This window comes from Serinus canaria, chromosome 3 (assembly GCF_022539315.1).
Source record: "Serinus canaria isolate serCan28SL12 chromosome 3, serCan2020, whole genome shotgun sequence".
NCBI lineage: Eukaryota > Metazoa > Chordata > Aves > Passeriformes > Fringillidae > Serinus > Serinus canaria.
Window position 1 is genome coordinate 33,674,526 of NC_066316.1, and position 21,520 is coordinate 33,696,045.

The 21,520-nt window shown below is 36.8% G+C and overlaps 1 protein-coding gene across 5 annotated transcripts in view; it reads right to left on the reverse strand.

Moving 5' to 3' along the window:
• The window catches only part of BIRC6 (baculoviral IAP repeat containing 6), a 175,555-nt gene that overhangs the window by 79,988 nt on the left and 74,047 nt on the right, over nt 1-21,520 (reverse strand). For 4 of the 5 annotated variants that reach the window (XM_050972011.1, XM_050972008.1, XM_050972010.1 and 1 more), the window contains exons 40-54: nt 21,011-21,127; nt 19,918-20,072; nt 18,625-18,751; nt 17,612-17,722; nt 15,871-16,004; nt 14,809-14,936; nt 12,182-12,744; nt 9,872-10,047; nt 9,244-9,340; nt 8,871-9,065; nt 6,806-7,006; nt 5,947-6,226; nt 3,253-3,509; nt 1,970-2,078; nt 1,240-1,461 (exon numbers count right to left, since the gene is read on the reverse strand). In XM_050972011.1, coding sequence (XP_050827968.1) covers nt 1,240-1,461; nt 1,970-2,078; nt 3,253-3,509; nt 5,947-6,226; nt 6,806-7,006; nt 8,871-9,065; nt 9,244-9,340; nt 9,872-10,047; nt 12,182-12,744; nt 14,809-14,936; nt 15,871-16,004; nt 17,612-17,722; nt 18,625-18,751; nt 19,918-20,072; nt 21,011-21,127 — 2,872 coding nt within the window. The remainder of the gene's footprint in view (nt 1-1,239; nt 1,462-1,969; nt 2,079-3,252; nt 3,510-5,946; nt 6,227-6,805; nt 7,007-8,870; nt 9,066-9,243; nt 9,341-9,871; nt 10,048-12,181; nt 12,745-14,808; nt 14,937-15,870; nt 16,005-17,611; nt 17,723-18,624; nt 18,752-19,917; nt 20,073-21,010; nt 21,128-21,520) is intronic. The other variant, XM_050972009.1, reaches the window with a different exon arrangement.

The window sequence follows — 21,520 nt, forward strand, 5'->3', positions numbered from 1 at the left end:
CAGAAGCTCATACATATTCTGTAATATAACATTACAGAATATGTATGAGCTTCTTACTTGTAGTGCATAAATGTCTGATGCTCTCAGCAATAAACGAAGCTTGCTGATCACTCCTATTGAGCGTCCGAGCCTCCCTCACCGTGACATTAAAGTGTGTTGCTAAAAAGACTAATTGACCTGCAATTTAAAATCCTTGAACAGATTCCCAAGATGAACAAGCTCATTTTGAATTAAAAGTTATCTACATCACTGTATCACCGAAGTGTCTTTGGAAATTGTTTTGCTCGGAGTCACATTGCACATATGTTAGAGTTCCACATGCTTGTACCTGTAACCATAACTTATACTCTCGATACTGCTTTAATGTTTGACTGGGCTTAAAGGAGACTGGTTGTGGAAAAATATGAAGGTTTCCTAGGAGCAACAACAAAACCATGGGCAAAAATCCCTTCATTAACTGCAACTACATTCAACAGTACAAATCAAAGATGCCTGACTAATGCTAGATAACTTAATTTAACAGCCATTTTTCTATAAAACGTGAAAAAATGTTATGTGGTTTTTTTGTTTTGTTTAAATGGAAGAGATAGTTAAGCGTCATAAATTGCAAATATTATATCCTATATTTTTATTTTGGGAATCACTAAGAGTATACATTTGGTATACTTTAGGTATTTAGGGTGAACTTCTCTTTATAATGCATCAAAATGAAGAAAGTTCATAAAGATTCACTCCAGATTTTGTGCCTTCATTTCTTTCAGGTCAGGCTAGCCAGAACAGAAGTGAAAACTCCAAGAAATCATCTCCACCTTCCCAATTCTGAGAGACAAATAAAATAATGCTTCTGTAACAGCATCCTAATGAAGATCACTTATATCTACCATGAAAATTACTGCAAACAATTTCAACAAGAACAGTCCACTAAAAGACCTCATGAACAAAGCCATGAACCAGCTTACCTTTCACATATATGTAAATATACACATGGATTTCCTGTTTCATTTCAAATTTTTGGGTCTTTAAACACAATTATACCTGGAATATGTGAAGTGCAGCTTTGAGTTTAGAACTACAAAAGTATCTGTTTGGATATTTTTAGGTATCCACTCTATCAATTAGCTTCAGGCATACCACTTTCCACTACTATTTAACAATAAGTACCCTTCAAGTTGTATTATATCCGTGAGCAAAATAGTTTAATTACACAAATAATATGGTGCTAAACTTTGCTTTACTTACTCAAAGAGCTCCCTGTCCAGCAGCGCTGGCAAATCGTATTCAACGAGCAATTCGTAACTATGCCACAGAATTGCTGCTACACAATGCAGGTGGGAAGGAGATGGCATCAGAAGCCCATACTCTCTGGTTGAGCTGTTGGGACAGATGTAGCTGACCCGGCCACTTTTTTTCATAGCTGCAACTCTTGCAGAATCACTGACCCATTTCAGCAATGCTTGAATTCTGTAAGACAAGATGATGTTGCACATTATAAACGAGCAAAGAAACACTCAGAGTCAAATCAGCTTGCTGTTTTTTTGTAATCCAATTTACACATTTATCTCGTTCGGTGATGTAAAGTTTGAGAGTGAGCTCAAGCTCTTTTATCTCAAGACTCAGATCAGAGCAAAAATTAATTAAAAAATTTTATCTTGGACAGCCAAATGTGAACCTTCTACAGAAAAAGAAAATATAGCAGGTATCTAAGTTCTGACTATTTGAGAGAAAAGTCAGTTGAAAACCAATGTTTTATCACTTTTATAAGAGCAGAAATAGAGGGACAGCATTCCCTGAAAAGGATGAAAAGAGCTAGGACAGAAAACTGGGAGAGCTTATTCAGATTTCTGCACTTCCATGCTACCTCCTAACAATGAGGTTCCAAAAATGTTTGGTTTTGTGAAGTAATACCAAGCCACTGTTTAGCAGGTTATTTTCTGAATATGCTTCCATATGACAACCCAAATAGCATTACCTATCTTTTGTTCCAGGGTCTTGAGTTGTTCCAAGCTGATAAAGAATGTCTATTGTGGAGTCAGAAGAGAGACCATTTAATCTTCCAAACAGTAAAGGGCTATTCAGATCTTGCCGCATTCAAAAAAAAAAGGGGAGGGGAAATAATAGAAGTACTTACATACATATTTTTTTAAGTGTACTAATGACATTATTACAGAATTGCAATATTAACATTGATTTCAGTTTTCCCATTAACATAAGGATGAAATTCCTATACACACTACTGTCTCAAAACTGCACATTTTGTATGTCCAATGTTCAGCTTTACTACGAAATGAAAAGCCATTACAACACTCATCAGACATCAAACTTGGAGGTCTGCATAATAGGGTTTTCTTCAACATACTCCAAAAAGACATGACTAATTCCAATAGAGCTGTCAAACTTCTTGCTTTACAGAAACAAACCCTTTTTTTCAAAATGAAAGCTTATTTAACTCCAATTTCCATCAACAGGAAGATTTCCACAGATTATTTCCTATTCAGCTTCTCCTCACTGTGTTCATCCTCTGCCTTGCCACAAAGTACTTTCCTATCTAGCAACATTGCAGCAAAACAGAGCAGTCTATGCTGAAACACTAACTCATAGCAAAAGAAGTAATGGAAGCCATTTTAAAAAGAGTGTTTTCTGATAGCAACTTCAACCTTTCCTGTTTTCCTCAAAACAGGAAAGGTTGAATTTGTTTTCTTTCATTTAGAAACTACAAAACAGCTAAGTTGTATGAAACCATAAATATAAAACCCCCAGTTCACTAACAAAAAGCTTCTGCAAAACTTCACTGTGGGACATAGAATGAAACTGTATCTTCATTATGTACCTCTACACATAAATATTTTCACTGTTGAGTGGTATTCAGAATTCATACTGTTCTACAGACTATTGCTGCCCAAATTCTGCTGCCTTAATTTTCCTTAGCAGCATTTGTGGCAGTGCTCTTTATTTTAAAAACATCTGGACACAGTATCTGGAGTAAGAGGCATTTAGGATACACTGTGCATCCTATGCTTCCTTCAGAACACCCATCTAATTATGAGAAACCAAACAAACTTGGTTGCACTGCTTTATCCTGGCAGGACTACCCACATACAAAGACTGTGATACTTAGAAGCCCAACAAAGCACAATGTCAAGTTCTAGCAACCCAAGCTCAGAATCAGAAAGCAACATGCAAATACCCTGTATTTGTACTTTTATACAAACAATGCTTTTAAGCAACAACTGAAAAGAAATACACTGCACTCACCTGCAGGATCACTCCCTGATGCCGAGCAATTTCTTAGAAGAATGTCAATCAATTTTAGGCCAATTCTGGTGGACTGAAGCCCAATTTTCACAAGCACAGCCTCAATGTTGGGAGAATGCATCCCACAGTAAGGGGACATTAGTAAAGCAGCACATGTCTGCAACAGATTAGCAGTGGGTGCTGCAGCACTGGCCATCATTCCTTCCAAATCACTTATGTGAGTGAGGCAGTGGTGTAATAATCTTAACCATCCAATACTGAAAAGGAAAACAGAAAAATGAGCTAATGCATTATTTTATTGTATTACTTTTTACCTGTATTAGATTACAGGACAAGTACTGCAGAAAATTTCTGTGACATGATCAAACATCATCTGAGCAAAGCAAATGACTGCATTTAAGACCATAATGAAATACACATTAGTAATGCTGTTGCAATAATTGGATTAAGATTATAGGAAAGGCAGGGTCTGTGAACAGAAAGAGTTAAGAGCCTACAAGTTTTATTACTAAGGTTTTTCAAGATTTCTCAATTCACATACATATTTCTTCCAACAGAAGAAATCCTTTCCTGCTGAGGGAAGGATGAAAGGGAAGGTGTTTATATATGGGGATGAGTGTGGGGCAGGTTTGGGTTTTATTGATTGTTGGGTTTTATTTGCTTGTGTATTGTTTTTATTTACATCAAAATGGGTGAAATGCAACAGTAATTGGCATTAAAATTATACACCTGCACAACTTCCCTGACATTACAAACTTTTAGGATCATACATATTTACAATAAACTACAGTGAACCTTAGGGAACCTGATTTAAAGTACATATAGAAAAAGCACAGAAATTAAAAATATGTTAGCTACTACATTTCCCTCATGTCTCTCATTCTTTGACAAAATCATTCAGAAGTTCTTTTAATAATAAATCCTGAGAAATAAACCTATTGTAATCAAATCAATTTGGAAACACATTTATTAGACTTTACACCACAATACTATTTAAACTAGAATCATGAACAAGATGGCAATCTAAGCTGCATGTAAAATAAATGGCATCTTTCACTGACAAGTTCTAAACTAGCAGGTTGTTTCCACAACTAACCTTCACCACAGTTTTAAAAAATGCAAACTTTATTATAGATCCTAAATTAGGCTTACAATTTAATTTTACAAATCACTTACTCCTAAATCAATTGGATTAATTAATTAAAAAAGAGCAAGTTCTCTGCTATGTCTAAAATAAAATTTATGCCAAGTTTACTGAATATATGTTTCACATTACTATCATTGTTTGATTGAGATACGTACAACATTAAGCTGAAAGCTACAATAAAACATGTAAAGAAATGAGGAACATACATTAACCTTCTTTCTTCAGATACTGGTTATTGTTATGTGACTTTATTATAACCTTTTCTTAAGTAAAAATATAGTATAATTTGGCTGTAGTAATTTTCTTCACTGCTATTTAAGAGCAAAGACCAATTTCAGTTACACAGCTTTTATAAATGTACACTTATAGAATTCATGTTCTCTAAATTTACCTATGCTCTCAAAATTTTTCCCTGCAAAAGAAAGATTTTTAAAACTTTCCCAAGTTCTCTTCAAATTTAAAAAATTAAGGTTCAAAGATTAAATATTTAAAATTAATGAGTTTTAGCAATTGAGTAAGCTAAATTTAAAAACCAGCAAATGTCAGAAATCCATCTTGTAAATTAAATTCAAAGTTGGAAAATGCTGACACTTTAAAAAAATTCTTCAAGTGTCCAGTTATTTTTATTTTTAAAATGAGTAAGAAACTCAGAATGCCACCTAAACAAATAAATGCTTTTGAAAAGAAATCTTGCTGATATGCCAGAATCATAAGAACCTTCAGCTCCTATTTCTGAAATGTTTGCAAACACCAATATTAGATATGACTTCCACAAAACATTCAATTGTTCTACTTCTACTCCTGCTCCAATACTTATATAACTCGGTTGACTTCTTTAAGGATAAGAAGTATTTTGGCACTCCATTTTTTTTGACAACTGCCTACCCATTAAAAACACAAAATGCAACTCAAAGTGCTTTCCTGTGCCTTATATTCTCTCACCATTGCAGGGACAAAACATTCCCTTTTATATATGAAGACTAAGCATGCTACTAAAGAATGCAGAAGTACTGCTTATATTTCCCAGTGTGGTATTCACATTCTCTGAACAGAGAATGAGACATGGTTCTCTCTCCCAGGATTTTTCCTAGGGAAGGTAGTGAGAAACTCAAGAGGAGAAAACAATTCTTATCTCTACTTGTTGCTCCTGTTGTTTGGCATATGGGGAATGTGTTAAGGAGATTGTTTACTGAGAGTAATTTGTTGTTTGGATTCTGGTAATGGTTGTTTGGATTGATTGGCTAACTGGGTCAAAGCTGTGTCGTGACTGTCTCAGACACTGACAGGTTTTTCTTAAGTACCTCTTTAGTATAGTATAGTATTAGAGTAATATAACATAGCTTAATAAAGCATTTGTTCAGCCTTTTGAAATCACAGAGTCAGAGCACATTATTCCCTACGTTGGGAATCAATATCCCTTCTTTGGAGAAAAAAAAGAAGGAAGAGTTTGCTACTGAAAGATCTGACTCAGAGAAGCAAACACCATAAAAACCCCAAATGCTAAACCATGAACTGGCACAAACTGTCCCCTGACACTGGAGTCTTACCTCGTTTTGGAGACCTGGTCCTCGGAGGGAAGGAAGGGGTTGTTGACGGTGGCAGAGGAGGTGTTTCCAAAGGCTGTGAGGCCCAACAGTTTGATCTGAGAGAGGCCCAGCGTGCTGGCATCCCGAGGACGATGGAGGCGAAGGCAGACAGCTGAGGCAACTTCAGCTTTTACCAGCTGGATTTTTATATAGGTGAGACCACTCGTGATAACAGGAGTGGACAAAGGTAACATATTGACACCATCTGCGCTTATTTCAACAGACACTGATGAAGGGCAAGCTACAGAGTGAGATAAGAAGGTTTAACATTATTTTAAAATCTGTACCAGTTTGTCTTCATCATGGCTACACAGTCAGACACTACTACAGAACTGCAGCTGGAAGAACTTGACCTGGGACACGGTAGATGTTAAAAAGCACAAGCATTTTGATACATGGTATATACAGTTTATTTCAAACACTTCAGAGGAAGAAAAGACCTGTCACTGAAAACACTGTTTCCCTATCAGGGTTCCAACAGCAAGGGCTGAAAACCTCATGCTTTTTCCCAACTACCATAAGCATTTAGCCAGAAGAGCCTTGACCAATATCACTTTCTCACAGGGCAAAGTTCTGCTGAGCATGACAAAGTTTTTTGACATATTTAACATGAATGGCACATGACATCTACTACAATAGAAAACAAGCAGAGGCAGGGACTTCTGTTCTCAAGGAGAGCAGCATTTGCAAGCTTTTCAAACTTATTTTACAGGCATTACTCAAACAACTTCCCAGCTTTAGTTCCTCTGATTACACTCTTTTTATTGTATCCCAACCTTCAAATTTTTGAACTGGCATCAACATCAGTGAATCTACTTACTTGCCAAAGAGGCCAGGTGAGGCTGGATGTGGATCTCTTTGAGCAGCACAGCTGCAGGAAGGTGAATTGTGAGGTCACACCAAGCTTCTTCAGGTAAAAATATGTATGACCATGCAGCAGAGCGAGCCCGTCTGTGAGGAGGAGTAGCCTGCAGCAGCACTTCAGCAGGCTGGGCAGTGGGGCTGCTTGAGGTGATTGAACCTTCAAAAACACCACCATTAACTATTATTAATATTTATTAATAAACCCCAGATTAATTTACAACCTGAACTGTGGAAAACACCCTTTTTTTTTCTGTTTAATCTCTTCTGCTTTATCAGTAAAATCCCATATTTAATGCCCACTGCCCAGTTACTTTTCTTTTACTCTGAACTATTTTAAATAGGCAGCTTACATATCCACATGCATATGTTTGTCCTTGAAATTTGCTAGGGGAAAATTGCTACCAAAATTCTAAACGTACTCTCTAGAGTACATGACAAAAATCAAACCAAATAGAAAGGTGCAGGTTAAACAGCATGCTTAGAACTTGAACTCAGTTAATTCACAGTTAACACATTTTAAATACTAAAATAACATAAATTACTTTCAAACCAACTTCTGCAACCCTTTTTTTTAAAAAATGTTTCACAAGAAAACCCTTTCCTAGAAAAAACACGGGAATAAAAAAACCTGACCACAGTTGCTGCTTCTTTTTCTACTCCTAGCACAAGTTAAGAATGAAGAAGGAAATGTAAGCTGTCTTCTTTAGCAGGTTATAAGGCATACAAGACCAGATTCGAGCTGTTCCAAACTCCAGGTACTTGGGGTGTTTTACTCTAAAGTAGCTACAGCCTGTCTATGTCTAGCAGCAGCTGGACATTGATAAACTTTCATCCCAAAATGAATTGAGCCCATCTCAGAGAATGGGCTCAATTGATGAGAACCAGAATGTACTACATAGACTTCCAAATGATGGGAATTAGAATGCAGTAAGTGAGGGCAACCAGAAGGTTAATTTTAAAAGCACACTCCTGACTGAAAGCTAAATATTAAAAGAGATGCCCTCATGGCAGAACATCAAGAACTGCAGCACTCTGTAAGCTGGAAGATAAGGTAAGCAAGAACCTACCACCACATATGCTTAGGATTTTTACTGTTTAAAGTAATAAAGAATGAACATGTTCAGGATTCCTAAATTTACCATGTAGAAATTTGTGAAGAACAAAGCAGAAGATTTCCAGTGGCCCCTATTCTACCAAATAAATCTCTTTTTATTGTCTTTCACAATGCCATTCTTTTTGACACTCTTAAATCTGAATCACAGGACTGAATAGACTGCTTTCTCATTCAACAATCTCTGCAGAAATTTTAAGATTAATCCCCTCTTGTCAGTGAGACAAACTTTATGAATTCATTCAAGGGCTGCACCAGGCTAGTGGGCAGCAACAGAAAACAAAGACACTGGTACTGAAAAGAAAGCCTTTGTAAGATATTGCAGTACCACTACCTCTTAAAACACACATATTTTAGTTAACTGGCAGCCATTGTATTGATATCAAAACAGCACTGCAATTCTAACAAATGCCCATGCAGGCCCACATGAGAGCAGTCAGAAGTAGATAGGAGAGCATCATCAGCAATAGCAGCCTTATGCTCCAGCTTCCCAGAGCTCAGGCTCATTCACTACCATCCCACCATGCCATGATTCAGTATGAACTCCCATCAAAATTGATGTGCTTTAAAAGATGTTACTGAGTCTTATCATGTCTAAGGCAAATGGTGGGCTGGAACCAGGCATCCCCTGACCTAGGGGAGGAGAAAGGGGCTCACCTTAATGCATGACTTCATCAGACACAGTTCACTCCCTCCTCTAATCTCCCCTTTAGACATGAGGTCTTATCACCTGTGGTGGAGGGGACTAACCTCATCCCTCAACATTACCTTGAAACACCGGCAACCCCTCTCAAAAGAAGATTTAGTAGTATTGGAACATTTGACACTATTGTATTACTTTTTGTTAAGAACTTGATACACATTGAAATGACTAATAGATACTAATCTAGGAGAAAGAAGCATTACTCACCCAAAGGTGCAAAATTGTGAATTCCTTCTGCATTATCAGGCTCAGAAGCGAGCACTCTGGCTTTCAAACTGCTGTCTGATGCTTTGGTGGGACCAGAATCCAGGAATTTCATTATAGTTGAAACCATGCTTCTTGCTGTGTTAACAATAGCTCTTGTACTTGTTACCATGTTGTTACAGATAAGTTGAACACCACCTGTGTATAATGTGGGCAGAGAAAAAAATACTGCTCAGGAGCACACAATAGATTCCACACAAGCAAAGGCCTGTTTAATAAACTGGCTCATGTCAACACATATATGTATTCTTTAAGTGCCAAAAAAAATCGAAATCAAACTTTTTATTTGATGAGGCTAAAGAAAAGACATTCTTACCCATATCATGAAAAGCCTTCAGTGCCTCACTTGTATCCAACACTCGTAAAATGAACCAGAGCAGTGGCTCAGATAACTGACACGTGGCAAGAGAACCCTAGAACAAAATCAATTAAGAAATACATGGTTTCATACAAAAATAGTACAGTAGAAATTTAAGTAACAGCTCTCAGCGTCCCCTTTTAGTAGGCAAAACTACCAGGGAAGAAATGCCACCACAGCTAATCTCTCTGCCACCATATACAATGCCATGTTCCACATGGTTCAATTCCTTACACAGGAAAAGTCTTTGGGGTATGGAAAAACTCAAACTCAGGGGTTTGAGTTTTTCATCTTTACAGAAATATGAGTACTGAGCATTAAAATAGCCATAATAAATGTGCTTCTCACTTGCACGTAATAAAGTCTTTAGCCAGAAATATTTACAGGAATGTCAAAATGTCCTTAGAGAAAATTCTTTCTCTCTACCACAGGCAAGAGAGAGAGGCTTCCTAACTTCAGCACCCAAATGAAGTAAGGTTGTAAAAATGTTAATATTTCTTTTACATAGCAATACTTTAGTTTTCTGACCTTACTACTGATTACAGAATCAACTACCATGTAGCACAGCAAGCCTCAGGGAACTTACCTGCCTTCCCATGTACCCACAGGCCATGTAGGTAAGAATAGGCTGAAGCATCACTTGAACTGTTGTTGCTTTTTTACTAAGTGTTGTCAGGATAGTGAACAACCCATCTCCAACTGATATTGCATCTAAGCCACCATGAAAGTTCTCATGTTTAGTCAGATGTAAGCCACTTGCACCTAAATGAAAGCAGACAGTTCAAAGGTCATAAACTGAGACCTAACAAACCATTAATAGCACATAAGAGAACTCAAGAATATTCAAATGTTCACATGGATTTTACAAAGTAAAAAATGGACCAGTTTTCAGGGTCTTATGACTTACAATTAGTGCTCCCAGATATGTATAAATAGGAAGACTTGACCCAGGAAGTCAGGAAATTTAAATCAAATCAGACCATAAAAATGAGTGTAATTAGTGAAGGAAACAGGGTAACTACAGGAATTACAATCACTCCTAGCTAGAAGCAACTGACATTTAAGATCTTTTTCTGATAATAATAAAGTGCCCTTGTGCGGCCAAAAACCTCCCCAAACATTTAACACATATATTTCTATCAGAAATAACTCTCCTGGAATTCTGCTTCTCATTATTAAAGCTTAGGATTTATTCATGACAATTTTCTGAATATCACTTAACAGCAATATTGACTACACATTGCTGAGATTACAGACAGTAAGCAAAACTTGTCTTCCCATGGAAGAGACTACTTCCATAAATACAACTGTCTTACAGTCATATGACTGATCTGGAAGAGCTGTTAAAAGTGGTCTTAGATTGAAATGTAAGACAACCACAGAGTAATCCTGTCCCATTTAGAGAAACTGAAGCTGTATGAACAAATAATAATAAAAATCTACGTGCTCAAGTGATCTTTGGAGCATGTCTTAAAGAAACCTTTTAGCAAGAGAATTGCCAGGTGTTGTACTTTGGCCATTTTTAAACTGTCAAGAAAGCAATGCATGCAGAGCAAAAAATAAAGCAGTCCTAAGACCCAGCCTCTCTCCAGTCTAGAAAAGTTAAATGGAATGAATGACAGGGCTGAAGTCAATTAAGCTGGATTTGCTGCGAAGGAGGACAAGATAGGACAGGAGGTGAATACTGTTACTGGTATGATTTTCAGAGTTTGTCATTTACAAAACATAAAACACTAATGAAACAGACACAGTGATCATAAAAGAAAAAACAGAATGAAAAATTGTTTAAAATTCATGTGACAAGTGAATTACTCAGGGCCATCCTGGGTCTTGACCAGCTGGCTTGCCAGATGCAGTCAATTAACACTATTAGCATAAATTTCAACACCAAAGCCTCTGGTGTCTGAACGTCAGTAACATTTTCAGACATTATCTTTTTTACCTATCCTGGTAGTACCTTTCCATACCACATTAGTTATGACATATTTATTACTATATGCTCATAACTGATTTTTGGATCCTGTTTAACCCTGGCTGCAGTCTTGCAAAATGTTTTTTTCACAGAAATTGTCCAGAGAGAACTTCAAATAGTTTTTCTTGAAGGAACTAAACCCACAAATAGCTGTGTTACATATTCCCAAAATACATGGACAGATCATTTTCAATAACCTGTATTAAAAACCCTTTGTAAGAACAATCCATTGAAGAGATCAGCTGGCCCAGAACCCTAATTTCAATAAAAAACATTTTGAAAAAACCATCTTTCCAAACTGGCCTTAAAAAATGCAAAACAACTGCCAGACAAAAATCAGTGGTTTAGAAAGACATCAAAGTTGAGAAGAATATCTGAATTTCACTCCAAAGAAACACACACTCAGAACAAACCACCATTCCCAGAACAAACTACTTCCAGTGTTCATAGTGTATTTGCAATATGGCACCAACTACCCAAAGTGATGGAGAAGATGCTCCAAAGAAAAAGGCTTTTCTACTTTAAGAATGATTGAACATAATAACGGGTTGTCCACAGCAGTTGTGGAGTTTCCACCCCTGAGGAATTAAAAACCTAACTGAACCTAACTGCTCTCAATTGAGGTGGCTCTGAGTTTGTGCAGGATAGCTGCACTAGACAATCTCCAGAGGTCCTTTAACATTAAGCATTCTGAGATTCAGCAAATTCAAATGTCAAACACATTCCTGTCTGGTTTCAATTACTGTCTCCCACCTCCTGTTAGGGGCTTTTTTCATGCATCTGTTCCCCTTTAGCTTTTTCTCTCTTTTTTTCTGTCATTTCTGTAACACATTCTTTCACATCTACACCCAGCTTATGAGAATGCAGAAGTTTTAAATGTTTCACCACCCAAAAGACCTTCCATGTTACTCAGAAAATACCTACCAATAATCATGGCCATAGCACTGCTGTTACACTGGCCAAGAGCAGACAAGATCTGGCTCATAATTTGCTGGTTGGCCAACACTAAGTCTGCCACGTATGCAGTTGATCCTTGAGTATTAGGGTTGCCTCCATTGCAGTCTTTGCCTCCTGAAACCTTCTCCTCATCAGACACACTGTCTGTAGTGCTGCTTGCTACTGGAACACGGGCACTGTATTCTCGGTTACTGGAAAGTGGCAGTTGAACTAAAATGTTTATCAGCTTTAATAAATCAAACATGAGCTGATCCCTTGTCATTTCTCCACAAACCGCTTTGGCATCACCTGGACGGATGATGTTGGCAAAAAGCCCTCCAAAACAGGCTCGAGCACCCACAGAGCTGTCTGAGCCACTGCGAGACATTACTTTGTCTGAACACGTAATGTAATGATGCACAAGAAAGGTTATAGACTCAATCACTGCAGAAATAGTGCTAACTGATACAACTTCAAAATTCTGTTCCAGGGTGAATTCCAAGAGTTTCACTTGAGCATCCAACGGTCCCTGGCCTGTCTGGAAAGCACCCCTGAAAGAAATAAAAGAAAAAAAAAAAAAAGAAGAAAACAGATATTACAAGTTATACAGGTTTGGCTGTTTGAGTGTGGTCTCTTTCCTTGATTTTTTTAAGGATTCAAAGGCACACCAGACTTCCAATAAATAAAAATCCAGCTATTTTCATAAATGCACGTTGAAGCAAAATCTAATCTTCCACCCGCATCAAGCTTCTGTAATTTTTTAATATACTGGTTATTAAACAGCCTGCAGAACCTACTCATGCCACCACCTTCCTGATATCAGTAAGGATTAAGAGGTTAACTTTGAAAAAGGCTAGGATTCATCTTTTGTTTTGTAATTCAGGTAATTTTGCAGGTAAATACTTTGAACTGTCCTTTGATTTTTTAAGATTTTCTAAGCTTTCTGATGTTAACATTCCTGTAGAGAACTTTCTCACACACTTTCTGTAAATAACTCATTGTTTTGCATTCTTTTATAGAAGAAGAGAAACAGATAGACTGTTGGTTTGTCCAGTGTCATTGGAGAGGTGGCACTGTAACCCTCCAATCTACTGTCACTTTTAGAAAACTTTAAATGTTAGAGTCAGAAAATAAACTCCCCCTTTTCTTCACCTTGAGAGCAGCAGTGCATGCCTGTGTTCTTTCGTGTCCTATAGTGACATGGAACAGTCTACATACAGACTGAACAGTCCTGTTCAGTTATTAGTGAAAAGTTTCCTACATTGCAAGAAAACCTCATGGAAAGCAGTCACATAATACTTTAAACATCATGAAGATTATTTAGTTGCTAACAGGAAATCATGATGGATTTTTTTTCTTCCTATTGATTAATCTTACTTGAACTTTTAAAACTAAATAGAGAACAAAACAGTTTATAGAAACAGCCCTGAAAATAATATTTGCAATTTAAGTAATTCTAACAGTAAAATACTGCTTTTCTTTACAATTCATCTTATGATCAGACACAGTATAGTTCCATAATTATCTGTGTTTTTAGAAATAACCATGTAAATCCCCTCCTGGTGCTTTGCTTTCATTTCATGGGATTTCACAAAAAACCCCTAACACATTTCAAAACTTACCCTTTCAGTGGTCTCATTAGCTTATTTTAAACAAATGCTGACATGCAGACACACACTCGGGGATTCACTGTGAATTAATGATTTTATTGTATTATGACATCTCCTAGAAATCACTGATCATCTATCTAACGTGGTAAACACCACTCCTATAATTTAAGTTAAAAAGGTAAAATCTCTTGGAGAAGGCAGAAACCATTTTCTGTAAGATTAAAGAATAGATAACACCAGTGCCACCTACTGGGAACCCAGAACTGAGGAAGCTCATTCCTAATTATAGGAAGCCTTTGTCTGGAAAAGAGCAGATCAAGACCAGAAAGAAAGGCTTTCAAGTGTACTTCAGACTAAACAATTGCGTTCTTTCCAGTGTACCACTGTGCCCATCAGCCTTGCCTTGAGGAAGCAGAACTGTGAAAGATGAGCCATAAGCTCTTCTCTCTCCCCTGGCCAGAGGCACTTCTCTACACTAGTGAGCATCACCAGGCCCTAGGAGAGTGGGACAGAGGGTGTTTTCCACTGTCATGGGGAGAGAAAAAAAACCTACCAAAGATAAAGCAATAAAAATGCATATTGCATAACTAGAATTATGCAGTCTCACAACTCACCCTACCATATGAGCAAAGACATCCATACTATTTTCACAACCTATGAATTTCTGAAATCTTTCATTAATTCAGACCTCTCAGAATACTTCTTTTAATAAGCTCATCAACAGTGTCCTTACTTTAGGGAGTTACAAGGTTTACATCTTAGCTTTAAATAAATTCAGTCCAACATTTTAGTGCCTCTATTGACACTCCCTTACACAGACAGCTGTGTGTGAATTCCAGATGCACTTTTCCATGTGCCAGGAGCAGCCCAGGTCCTGCTGCTCATGCTGGAACAACAATGATGATTTCCACTAACATGGCACATACACATCTGAGGTGTGATTCACAATCACACAGATTTTAAATAAAAGGAGGGTATGAAAGAAAACAAACATGTAAGATTTACCTTTCTGTTGAAAGTATATGTATTAATTTCAATAAAAATTCACTGAACATCTGAGGACAAGTGGAAGAAAGGTGCACCTGTAATCGAGTAAGAAATTCTTGCATAGCTTGTGTTGCTGTTGGCCCAACCTAGAAGCAAAGACATTTTAGGAAGAATTATATACAACTGAAATGCCTTCAAGAACAATAACATCTTCTAAGAACAGGAAAGTGTTGCATAACTTAACTTGCTTTTTGAGAATTTTTGCAGCATCTTTACAGAACTAAACTGTATCCATTTATATTACATGTTTTTCTATTATTAATCATGAGTCAAAAGCAAGAAATTCAGTTCTTTGTCTAAGACTTGTTTTTCAACTTAAGACTCTTTTCAGTAATGCAAACTATACTCCATACAAAATCCACTTCAGTGATAATCTGAATGTTTTTTCACAAACTACATACTTAAGTACTTTAATGGCACTGTGCAGTGTTAAAGTTCTGGAAATGACTACACATTTTCTTGAAAATTTGCTGGAAAAAAACCCCGTGTAACTACCAGGTGTTTTCTGCCTCCCAAACTGAGACTCCTGGCAAATACTACCTACACTTAAGTTCACTTGGGCTTTTTTAAAAACACTATTTGTAGATATTTCAAAGATGGCAAAAAACAAGAAAACATTAATTGAAATTAGGAGAGGCAGCAGACACCACATGAATTCAGAAACAGGAAGAAAATGAAGTATAATTTTAAGTTCAGGAATTCTTAGCTATTAAAACTTAATCTTCATTGGCATTTCTGTCCCAGCCCAACAAGACTTTGGGAAAGTAACTGAATGAAAGACTTCATTCACATATGGCATCCTCTCCCTGTGACAAGTCTCCAGAGAGCTGTGAAAACATACCAGCACTACTGAGAGTGTATCAACATGAACTTCCCTATGGCTGCTCATCAGAACCAACTAAGTCTATAACTAGAAGCAGAAACAAGACAAGGATATAATACACTACGAATGAACACATTTCTGTCAAGTGTCTTGAAATCCTATTGCAAAAAGTTTCTCTTATTTTAATTGCTCATTACCTGTGGACTGTGTTGATTCGTTCCATGAGGGTTAGTGCCAGAAAGAAATTTCACTAACACATGAATAAGGTTGGGATCTGACACCAGCAATTGGGCAGTACTTTCCTGAGCTCCAATGACACTGCTTGGACCAGCTTAAAAATAAAGACATAAAAATTATGTGCATAATCTTAAACATGAAATGTAAATCAAATATTTTTAGTGCAAACCCCTTATATTTATTTCATGATGTGGAAGTATTCTCAGCTAAATCAGGTACCAAAAACTGCTTACTCAGGACCACAATTTTTAGTTTTCTACTAAGTATAGATGTAAAGCCCCAAAACCATCCAATCAGTATTCCAAGCTTGCTAAGGCAGTATTCCTGAAAATTGAGATTAATTTTGTAGGTGCAATACCTACACACATTTTGATTTGTCTCTTTTTGTTAGTCGAACACTTCAATAAGGCTCAAGTACCTTTTTGAGTCTGTCAGACAGAGAACAAGTGTTCTATTATCCTGTAAACCATCACAGTATTTTTGTTCTTGGCACATGCAAAGACTTCTCAGAATAAAACTGTAGGGAGCTTAACAGATAAGAACTCTGAAGACTGGAATTTGAATTAAAATGCACCCTTCAGAGATCAAACAAATGAGCTTTACTAAATGTGAAGTCTTACTCTTGCAGTAGTAGTATACTGAATCAGTTCAAAACCCTGAAAAAAGCACAAAATGAAATAGATCCTGTGGAAGTGGGCCAATGCTTTCTGATAAATGCCATCATGCCAATGTTCTCCCTTTCACAACTGGCTCAGGTGTAAAACTGCACCCTGGGGGAGTGACATGGACATTCCCACAGAGGTCTGAATGCGCTCATCTCTTTTGATAAGGTGTAACCGACTCAAGCCTTGGCAGTACATGTGCTTGTTAACTGAAGGCAGTTATTCCAGAGATCAGGCCATGATCTAGTCTCAAATACTACAAATAAGAGTGAAGTCTCAGTTTGTGCATAAGTGTCTTTCATTAGTTTTTTGCAGCTCTACTTCTGTACCTCATGACAAAAATTTCAGCAGATTTTTGTGAGACTGATCTCCAAATAACATCACAGAAAGTAAAAATTTTATGAACAAAGTGCATCCTAAAGTCAATGACTTGAAATAGCAAATATGAAAAAAAGATTCATAGGCAACATTGAAAAACTACTTCCTTTAATTTCTATCAGTGTTGTGGCAAAATCTCATTCACAAAGTGAGATGATTTCTGCTGTGTTATGGAGCAATACAGAGAATGTGAGATATTACTGGTATGCACAGGGAAATGAAATGGCTGGATTTCTATTTTAATAGATTCAGCTGCTGGGGGCTTATTTTCAGATAGCAGTGACTGGTACCCGCATATTTACAAAAATATTCCCACTCTGTCAGAAAAACTTCAATCTCATTCACAGCAACTTAATCACTCCTCTCTGCTACTTCTTCTCATACTACAAAACTAATTCCCAGAGATCATTAGCTAGTTCTAAAACATTTTTGGAAGACACTGACGACTTACTTATAATGACATTTTCTTTTACCATAGAGGCTTCTGTTTCCCATGGTTCAAGCAATTCAAGGAGCTCACTGCTTGAAAAGCCCCAAGTTAATGGAGAACAAAAGCACACTTATGACAAAAGGAATGTTCTGGAAGTCTTCTGATGGAATCAACATTTATTTGTACATCTCTAAAACTGCCAACATAAGAAAACCAACCAAACAAACTTACCATTAAGCTGCATATTTGTCATGAGTGTTAGGCTGTGAAGCACAAGGCACCATGTTCGGAGTAAAGTATTAGGATACCATGCCAGAACTGACAGGAAGCTAGTTACTGAAGCTGTCAAGAAAAACAGTTTTTTTCAAGTTTTAATCTTCAAGGTATTACTATAAATTTCTAATTTTTACTGCAAGGCCTATGCTGACTATTGTTATTAATATTATTGTTCCTTGCATCCATTTTGTTTTTACCACTGTTGTCATTGTTCCTGCAACCACTGTTGCAGGAAATTAGGAAAAGAAACCTCATCAACACTTCACAGGAAAAAAGAAACCACACCAACACTTCACAGGAACTGGCCCACAGAACTTTCTACAGTGTACAGACCCTGACAGCTCAAAGAAAATGATGCAAAGAAACTGGTTTCAATTGTTCTCATGGAAATCAGTGTAACAGGTTCATTATATCAGGCGTTAATATTTTTGATTATCACCCTAAGATACCACAGACTTTCTTAATTATATAGTATAACATATTGCAAGAAAAAAAAATACTGCATGTCTTCATACTACATTAGTAGTCTGATGCTCAACAGTAATGGAGCTTTCCCACTCTGCTGACCCCCTTTTTAAGGGAGGGATCATAGGATGGCATAAAGGAGATAAAATTAGTCAGAAAAATGCATACAGTTGCACCGTTCATCTCAGACTAAGAAGTACATTTTAATAAGTCCTCTTGGGAATAATTCTGAGTTAAGAACCACAAATTTTAGCATTTGATTTCTACTAATTTTATAAAAATTGAACAAATTAACTCTTGGTTACACTCTAGCAATGTATTTTCCACTTTTAAGAAGTAAAGAAGACCAAGAATTCTTAAATAAGAACACAGAAATTATCTTAACACTGATCTTATAAAAAATATTTACCGCAGAACTTCTTGCTTATTAGCAAAAATTGAGTATTTAAAAAGAAAAACCAAAAACAACCCCAAACCTATTTCCCATATTTAATATATTTTACCTTGGTTTAGGGAAACAACAGGTATTCGGTTAGCATTATAAAGGAAAATATCAGCACCACTATCTTTACTTCCAGAGGAGCTGGAATTCAGGCTTAATGTGAGCCATAGCTGCAACAGGGATTCAAGCTGAAAGAAAGGGGAAAAAAAACCCACTATGAGAACAAACTCAGAAATCCAGAGCATCAAAATTTTAATTTTAAAAGCCTGATCTACATTGTCACCTGCTACTATTTCACTGCGAACACACGCTCTCTCCCTCACTGGAATTGAAAATTCTGCTAAACATAATATTCAAGGCAAATTCAGCCTAACTAGCAAATGCTTCTGCTATTGTTTTTGTAATTGATTTCTTCCAAATAATTTCTCTGAAGAAGTTTATTCAAACTCGTGTTAAGAAAATGCAGCTTTACACACTGTTCTAAAATATCTTTATCATAACCCTATAGCTATAACATGTACAGGTAGGCTTACAGGTTTGCAGGGAAGCTTTTGGAATGTTGCTAAAATGATAGTTTCCCAATTAACCTAAATTATTCAAAAGGCCCATTAATCTAATGAGAAACCTCAGAGACACTGACACTTACTCTGAAAAATTCCCCTGAGGAAAAACTTCAGGGCAAGCATCAAGGATGTTTAAATACCTCATCCAAAATAGTTTCTTGTGTAAAGAACAATTGAGGGATGGAGTCAGCCACTCCATCAAAATATCAAGAGGGAGGCAGGCATTTAATCATTATGTTATATAGCATGCATGGCATTCCTTTGTATGAATCAAGCAAAGCATTGCTAAACCAGTGACTTCTCAAAAAGTAAACTTTTAAATTTGCTATTACCACACAGGATCATTGGATAATTCAGATTGGAAGGAACCTTTGCAAGTTACCCAATCCAATCTGCTCAAAGAAATGCCAAAGAATCAGACTTTGTCACTTGGGGGTTTACTCAAGTGGGTTTTGAAAACCTCCACAAATCTCCCTTTGTCTTTAAGTGTCACTTAGTGACATTTTTCATTAATAAGCAAACAATTATCACTCGGTGGACATACAAACTTGTTTTTAAAAGATGCAAATGTATACCAGTTTTCCACAGTAACAAGCCATGTCCACTTTCACAAAGGCTTTCAGAGCTTTGTTTATTACATTATCAGTACTGTTGCCCATGACATATTCATAAGCAATGAAGTACATAACCTAACAGATTACTTGAATCCTAAGTAGCAAGAACTAGAGGGAAACAACTATTAAATTTAGAGAAAAATACTATCAGAACATTTAAAATTCAAAATTCTCTACCTGAACATGGTGGACTTGCAGCATGGAAAAGAGCTTGTTGAAGCATGCACTCAGCATAGGTATAGATGACAACTGCACAATCAGCTGGGCATTTTGGTTAGCAGCATGTAATCCCCTCAGCAATGAATCATCTGTGCCACTGGGAGACTGCGTCACTAGAAGACAAAACAGGGCACCATCCTCCCATGAATTACTCTGAAAAGTTGCCAGAAGTCATTTTATAACTACTTCCTTGCATTTTATACTTAAGTGAAAGACACTTTTTTATAATTTAGAAGAACATCTTCAACATAAGTGTTCTCTTGATTTGGACTACTGACTGCCATAGTAGTGGCATACGTGAATGTCAGACATTTCCATCTTCACAAAAACTGTTTGGAACCAAGCCCACACAAATGCATTTTCACAGCTATTACAGCAGTGTTCTGGTAACACAATGACAAGACAAACAATTGGAACATCTCTTTCATGCATTACAGTGCAACTGCTGCAGACAATAATGAACTTCCAGAGAATAAACTCTGAAGATATCACTAAACCTACTCCATCACTACATCACTACTCAACCAATGACTGCATGCATATTCAAGTACCCAGAGGGTCACAATGAAACACATTTTAACAAAATGGGCAGCACAACCCACTGAAAAAAGGTTCAAAAGTAAAACACTCTGAGTGGTTTTGTAACATAAAGCTCACTGAACAGCTGAGTTCAAAATTGCATTCAAGTATTTTCACTTCCATCACTTAGTAGGTGTAACTGTCATATGCAAAGAGCTTTTAAACACCAAGAATGAAGCTAGACACAGGAAGCTTGATGTTTGCTTGCACCTAGACTTAAAGCTGAAAATTTTTCCTTTTTTGTAACATAATCCACATGCATAATTGACTGTTTCACAAAATGTCTTAAATACAGGCATATAAGTTAATAAAAAAATCTGAATAAAGAACTATCTCTAAAGTTCAGCCTAATAAGAAAACTCCAGCAAAATGTGACTTTCTCAGCTACTAAGTGACTACAGAAAACATTACTACAAACTTCAAAGCATCATGATCATTATGTGAAGACAATGATTTGACAACACGTAGTTACATGTAGGAGATGTGTTTGTTAATGCTTGTAGAATGGAATCAGCCTCCAGTGTGGACATCATTTTCAGCATCAGCTCAGCCTGCTGCTCAAGTCCAACTTCAAGACGTGCATCTAAAGCTACAGAAGGCAACAAAAAAGGTAAAACTGTGTATATCAAGGACATACATAATTACAGAATATTCTGAACTGGAAGGGACCCACAAGGATTATCAAATCCAACTCCTAAGAGAATGGCCCATATGGCCACGGGACCCACAACCTTGGTGTTATCAGCAGCATACTCTGAACAACTGAGCTCATCTCACCTTTGTTCCTCTAACTTTCTATAGCATTCCTCCAGATGTGAAATATGTAATTATAAAATACTGTATTTCTGTGAAACACCCCCAAATTTCTTTCCACACTTACTTTACTATCACACATTACAATCTGCACATGTTCAAGTTACTTCTTCCTAAGGCAACAGTTCTCAAACGAGAACCAAAAAGCTGTTTTTTCCCAGTGAGGCAA